The sequence below is a fragment of the Dermatophagoides pteronyssinus genome, unplaced genomic scaffold (assembly GCF_027571235.1).
Source record: "Dermatophagoides pteronyssinus isolate colony J.1.1.1.1 unplaced genomic scaffold, Derpt_VIB-CSIC_2022.12 sq0006, whole genome shotgun sequence".
Lineage (NCBI taxonomy): Eukaryota > Metazoa > Arthropoda > Arachnida > Sarcoptiformes > Pyroglyphidae > Dermatophagoides > Dermatophagoides pteronyssinus.
The window spans coordinates 1,691,481-1,699,051 of record NW_027461530.1 but is presented as its reverse complement, the minus strand read 5'-3'; the positions used below and the strand labels follow the sequence as shown (position 1 = coordinate 1,699,051).

The 7,571-nt window shown below is 29.0% G+C and overlaps 1 protein-coding gene across 1 annotated transcript; it reads right to left on the bottom strand.

Moving 5' to 3' along the window:
• Positions 1–6,117: 6,117 nt before the first annotated feature.
• LOC113798874 (uncharacterized) lies at positions 6,118–7,571 on the bottom strand. Its single transcript, XM_027349463.2, has 3 exons — positions 6,884–7,571; positions 6,533–6,812; positions 6,118–6,473 (listed from the first exon to the last, which is right to left on the bottom strand). The coding sequence occupies exons 1-3, from the start codon at positions 7,470–7,472 to the stop codon at positions 6,158–6,160; spliced, it is 1,185 nt and encodes a 394-aa protein (XP_027205264.2). The 5' UTR covers positions 7,473–7,571; the 3' UTR covers positions 6,118–6,157.

Genomic DNA, 7,571 nt, shown 5'->3' with positions numbered 1-7,571 from the left:
AAAAATCGACCAGAACAACCTTAAAAAGGTGTGGCCTATGTATATATTTCTGGCCAATTTTTTTTCCGATAAACGGTAATTCTATGGATAAGGCGGTCTTTAAGTTTATTGAATGAATGAATATTTCATCAATGCAATTCGTACTTTGACATAAAGTTCATTTCGGTAATTCGCAATTTGCTTAGTCATGATTAGGTGTACGTACATTATGAAATTAATAACAACAATAAAAAGACAAAAGGATTTGCAACTGGTATATATAAAGAATCTACACTGACATACGATTCAAGAGATCTGGATTGAGCATTTGTAAAATGTATTCATTTTTTCCTATTCTATTCTATGTAATTTCGAATTTCTTTTTCTTTTGTATTGTTTTTATTATTCTTTCTTCCGGAATAAAAAGAAAAAGATATGTAGTGTGTGTATGTCCTAGTGTATGTGAATGGTTTGCACTGAGCATGCTGTAGATTTTTTATCTCTTGTTATCGATTGGATCCGGCCAAAAAAGAAAAAAACGAAAATCATAAGGTTCCAAGTTCAACCGATTACCAACAGATGACGTAATTCATTGTTATTTTGGGAACATTATGTTTATGGAACAATCAAATATGTCACACATATATGCAATATATGGAACACTGTATTTTTTTTATGTGGAAAGTTTTTTCCTATTCAATTCGCTTAAATCCTAACCAAACAAACAAAACAAAATGAAAAAAAACAATAAGCGGAAATTAATTAAAATGAAAAAAAAATCGCCATTCAAAACAACAGGAAGGAAAAGCACACTATGAACATTCTTCATGAACGAATTTATAAAAGCAAAGAATTCAATAAACCCTTTTTTGACCGCTTTTGGCTATATTTTGTTTTTTTTTACTTTTCTGTCATCAACAACTAGAATAATTAAAATGATCCAGAATAAATAAATAAATTTCAGTGACAAAAACAAACAAATTTTGGAAAACAAAACAAAAAAAAAAGGATCATTGCATAAGTCACGTGTGTGTGTTTGTATGAATGAAAATAGCATAGAGATTAAAATTTTAAAAAAATTTTTGTTCGTTTTTTTAAAAAATTCTGGTCAATTTTAATTAAAAAGAGATAAAATTCTTCAAACGTTAATTCAATATGCAGAAGCATAGCAAAACAGAAAAAATTGGTTCCAGAAACTTATTCTATAGTGAGAAAAAGAATTGACCCGAAAGCTATTTTCTCGAAAGTTATGGAAACAAACGTGGAAACAAAAACAAAACAAAAAAAAATCAAAATATTTAATAACTGGACCATATAATTAAAATGTAATAAATTCATTTATCAATAACAAACAAACAAACAAACAAACATAGATCTCACGGTATAGAGAGAAAAGATTTTCCAAAAGAAAATATCCAGAATTCTGGTTCATTCAACCAGAACAAAAATTTAAAAAAAAACAATGATGATTATGATGATGAGGAATTAATTGTGTGAAACAAACAAGCAAGCCAAAAATTTTGGATCGATCCAAAAAAAATGTCATCATATTACAATTATGGATGATGACAGAATATTTTTGTGGTTGCTGTTGTTGTTATTGATGGTGGTGGAATTGTCGATGGTCATCACCAAATACAAATGTCATGTTTTTGGAGAATAAATAATTACCAAACAATCATCATCATTCGACGAGATACGGTAGGAAAAAATAACATTGTGAAACGCGTGTCACCACTCAATCTTTTTTTCCGTTGTTGTTGATGACCACCATTATAATTATTATTAGCATTGTTTTCAACCAATGTGTGTTTGTGTTAACCCGGTGATGACTAATTAGCGGAAAGTTTCACAAGAATTCCAAAATGTAATGAATGGAAGGATGATTGGATAGAGAAACAAACGAAAGGATTTTTTTTTTTTTTGTTTTGTTTTGTTGAAACAATTAATCATAAATTGTACACACGACCATCACCGAAAAATGGTATCGAAGAAAACAGAGAGATCTTTTCACTATAAAAATATCGAAAATAATGAGAAATCCGGTAATCATCACACCCACCACCACACACACAAACGCATACACATGAATGATCGATCGAGCAAACACACGTCTATATTGGCGTGACCAATGGTCAATGTAGAAATGTTTATCAATGATCGATGAAAATGGAATTAGAAAAAAATCAAACACACACCTACCATGTTATCCATTCATTTCATCAATTGATTTAATCATCATTTTGGGTCTTTTTGATGATCACAAAACACATGATAAAAATGGCGAATTTTTTTTCTACCATAGAAAAACATTGAAACAACATTATTGATTACCACCACCACCATTAACACTACCACCTTCATAACAATCATCATCAAAACAAATCACAACTATCTTTTCTTAACATCATTTCTGTATATTTTCTGGCTTCTTCTTCTTCTTTTTTTTTCTTTAATCATCATCATCATCATATGAACGAGTTACGTAAACAAGTGACGACGACGATGATGATGATGATGATGAAAAAATAAATAAAAACAAACAAAAAAAAAGTGGTAGAGGTATTGATAGTGAATGAATGAATGAATGATATAAGAAAACGATGTAAGAAAAAAAACTGGAAGTCAAAGGGTTATTCAACGAGCAAGTAGCACATTTTGAACATACTTAAACACACACACACATAAAGATCATATGACAAACCATTCGTATACCAATGGAAATGACGCCCGAAAGAGAATGTTTTCTTTCAACTTTTTCATTTTCAATTTGGGCGCCAATTATTTTTGTCCGCAATAGAAAAACAACAACTAAACATCATTACTTGAATGAACATTGCTCAATTCGAATTTATTATTCAATCACAACGGTGAAAACACAGCAAAATGTGACAGAGTTGTTTAGTTTGCGGTGGAAAAAAACAAGCAGAAGATACTGACTGATTCATACGATAGGCATTCGAATTGAATGAAACAAAACAAAGTTTATTAATTCGAATCCATTAGGATATTTGAATGAATGAATGAATGAATGAATGACAAGCTGAGTGCAACCAAACAAACAAACAAAAATCCAATAAAATTAATTAGAAATGAGATCCTATTGGAAAAAAAAATTCATTTCATTTTTTTTCTTGTTTGCAAGTTGATAATTATGATGGTGAATAATAATTATTTTCGAAAAAAATTCTGAACATCATAGCAAAAAAACAAAACAAAAACATCAACAACAAAAAGGGTCAAAGTTCAAAGTCTTTCATACCGATCAATCAAAAGACCAGAGAAAAAGTGAGAGGGAGAATGGAACAAACACATCTCGAAGGCAAGTAATAGGAGAGAAAAATAAAAGGGTTGACATTGAATACCAGCAATACATCATCATTCAACAACAACAACAAAAACAATTTGAATTTACTGAACAAAATAAACAAACAAACAAACATAGACAAGTATACAGAATTGACACAAGGATTTGAATTCAATTACCTATTTTTTTTCTACTTGGAATTGAAATTCATTGGAAAATAACCCTTTTTTTCTGTTCAATGCATATATTCATTACACACTTTTACAAACAAACAAACAACCAACAACAAAATATTCAAATGTCACATATGACACATTCATTTAGAATTTCATCATTCCATTTTGTAGTTGCAAAAAGCCCTTTCTTTGCTGTTGTTGTTGTTGATCAGCATCATCTCTAAAAAAAAATTACATCACCGGATGACAATTGTGCAGAGGAGAACATTAGATAAAAACGTTTTAAATTAATTATCCTTGTTTATAATCATCCATTCCATTCCATTTTTATTTACAAATTTCCATTATGGATTAATCTACATACATAGATATTACAAAATTGTCATCATTCAATGTGTGATTGATGTGTAAGATAGGGTTAATTATTTTTCATGAATTTAATTGAAAATTGAAATGAACTTAACTCGATTGCAAACAAAAAAACCAAAATGTAAATGTAAATCATGTCAAACAGAGATGATTAGATGAGATGATTGAGAATCAACAATATCCATATGACAATAATATGATTATCTTGCTGTCAATGATGATGATGATGATGAGGATAATGTTTTTTGGTTGCACAAAACATCAAAATGGATTGCCTAAAGGGATATTTTTTTTTGTACACAGATGTTCAAATAATAATTCAGGGTTATTTATTCGTTTTGGAGAAACAAAACAGCAACAGCAAATTAATCGATATCGATCACCTTCGAGAAATTGGTGAGAGAATCGATGAAGAAGAAGTAGAAAAACAACACCTAAATCGTTAATGGCAAGTTAATCTAAATTTAATTGATAGATTCATTTTACTTACCTGCTTGTTTGATAACAGAAAACCAAAACAAAAAAAAATAAACAAATTACAGGGCGTCAGCATGATCAAGCCAAAGAGAGAGAGAGAGAGAGATAGACAGGATCTTCACAGCAAAAACACTACAACAAAGCCGGTAATGATCATGATGATGTTTGATTTAGATTTTTTTTGAATCCAAAGAAAGGTAGATCAACAATCATTATCAAAATATTCGTGATTCGATAGTTTGATGTTTTTGTTTGATAATTATCGATATGGAAAAACAATAATAAGGTAAAAAATAAAATAAACAACAAAAAAACATTTGCATATCAAATCCAATAGGAAAGGTGAATCAAATCAAATCATAGTCATTTTGATCGATATCCAACTCCATAAAAGGTAGAAAAGTTTGACAAAAAAAAAAGCATCATCCAAGCAACTATCAAACATCATCGTGATATGATGATCGGGTGTCTACATTGTCATCATCATCATAATCATCCACTTGTCATGTAAGAAGAAAAAAAAACAGATCCTTTTCTCTTTGATGCAACCAACAGATTTCTAATCAATTTTCAAATGTTTTTTGAACAGCAACAGAAAATTTAAATTTAATCGGTTTTAACGCTATCCAATCAACGCTATTATCATCATCATCAGAATCAGTAAAAAGTAAATCAAAACAAAACTGAAAATCTGAAAACACACACACACAATGATGATGTTTTTCATACCCGGCGGGTAAACAGAACTTTTTTCTTCTTTTTTTCAATCCTGGCTACCTAAATTTATGCTGTTGTTGTTGTTGTTGTTGTTTGAAAACTTTTTTTCCAGAGAAAAAATGATGATAATGTTAGGTACAGCCGCATCAATCTTGTTGTTTTCTCATTCACTGTTGTTACTGCTGGTGAATCTTAATTTCAGAAAAATCAGAAAAAAAAATTAATCGAAATGGATTCTCTATGTATTTTTCAAGATTGATTTTTCAATTTTGTTGTTGTTGTTGTTGTTTTTTGTATGTTACAATTTAAAATCACATCAACTTTGGACAACAACAACAACAACGTTAGAAAAAAGTTAGCACCTAGGTGCTGTTCAATATTATCAGCAAAGAATACAAAAAAAAGATTTTAATTTGATATTGACAGTTGAAATAATGTCAGAAAAAAAAGATGAGGATGCATCAAAAAAACCTTAACTTCCCGAATTCAAAATTGTTATGTAAATATAATTTTTTCTCTGGATGTCAAATGATGATGATGAAGAGAAAAACGTTTATGTATAATCAATAACCCTCAACCAGGTATCAAGTTTTTTTTTCTTTCATTTCGTCTTAGATGAATATGAAGAACAAAAAAAAAAAAAACAAACGGGATAAAGATGTGTCATCCAGTTCAGTGGTAAAAAATGATTGGAGATGCTATGAATCATCTCTCTCTCGCTCTCTCTATTTGGCTGTCAAGTGTTTTTCTTCGTCGTTTTCTATCATATAATTTTGCAAAATGGAAATTAGGAGAAAAAAATCCTGATTTTGATCTTGTCCAGCGTTTTGGCGTAGTTCAGCATATACTGGGATGTCAGGAAATTTAAAAATTGAATTGACAGATTCAAAATAGATATTGAGAAATGAAAAAAAACAATAACATTACGATTAATTAATCAAACATCAAACATGATCATCATTGACAAAATGATCCGGTAGCCAAATCACTATCAATCCTATGATGATGATCGAAAGATTTATAAATGTATTTCTGGGATAAAGTTGTCAAAAACATCTTCTAACAAATTCGTGATAATCACTTATCACTGAGGAAAATTGTAAACAAAAAAGTTTATTCATAATAATAATAATCATTTGTTTTTTGATTTCAAATGATTGTGATTAAATAACCCGGCGGAATTGAAATATTTTTTACCACCACCAGCAGCAGCAGCAGCATTACAACCACCAATAATATTAACATCTTTATTGGCTGCAATACGTTTTGAAACAATATGTGAACGAAATAATAATAATGGTAATGTATGATAATGATATAATGATGATGTTGTTGTTGTTGTTGATGAATTATCCATTGTTTCTGATAATCTTATTTGACGATTTTTCTGAATTATTTCCATTATAATCGATTGTATACGGATTCCGATTGGAAATATGATTGATAAACTGAATTATATTTGAATGAGAATTGTGATTTTGGAATGAAATACGGGTTTTTCACTTACTCATTAAATGTATCAATCCATATGGAAATAATAAAAACTTTGAATCGAATACTGATTTTTATACCACAAATATGTTTAAACATTGGATAATCATTATCATTGCAATGTTTTTCAACAATAAATTCAACCAATGAATGCCAAATATTTTCCATTAATTTCATATCAGTAATTAATGAACAACGTTCAAATTCAATAATCCATGCACCACCATTTATATTTGCTGAATCTTCCCATTTTGGTCGTATTAATTCACGAAATATTGAATAATCACTTGGAATAACTTTCAATGTATGAAAATTTTTTATAAAAAAAACAATGTCAAAAATATTATTTAAAATGAAAATAGTTTACCTATGTCGGACAGTGGAAGTAATTGATCAAATAATTTCAATAATCGTTGTCGACCATTAAATGGTTTTGCTAATTTTTGCAGACCATAATCCCATTCAATATACCATTGATCAGATTTCCAAAACCATAATTGCCAATAATGATTACATGATGATGATGATGACGGTGAATCATCCAAATCAACAGCCGAATCAATGGCCAATTTCTTATTTGTTTCGAATTGATTATCGATTTCATCATCATCCTTGAAATCATGATTATAATCACCACCAATATTGGTAAAAAATTTATCATCATCATCGTTTTTTGGAGATTTTAAATCAAATTCTTTGAAAATTGATTGTATCATTCGATTAAATGAACTTTCATTATTTGATTGTTGTTGTTGTTGTTGTTGAAAATATTTTGATTGAATCATTAACATTGTATCCATATCAATAATCATATTATATTTATTCAATATGAATGATTGTAATTTTTCAATTGTATTATTGAATTTTTGTTCATGAACAACATTATCATCATCATCATCATCATCATCAATCACCGGAATAATCATTGCTAGTTTATTTCGACAATTTTCATTCATTTCTTCTAACAAAACTTCAAATGACAATTTAGATAAAGTAAGTAAGAGCGAGATTTTATTAAATCGAAAATTTTACAAGAAATACAATCACCCAGAAAA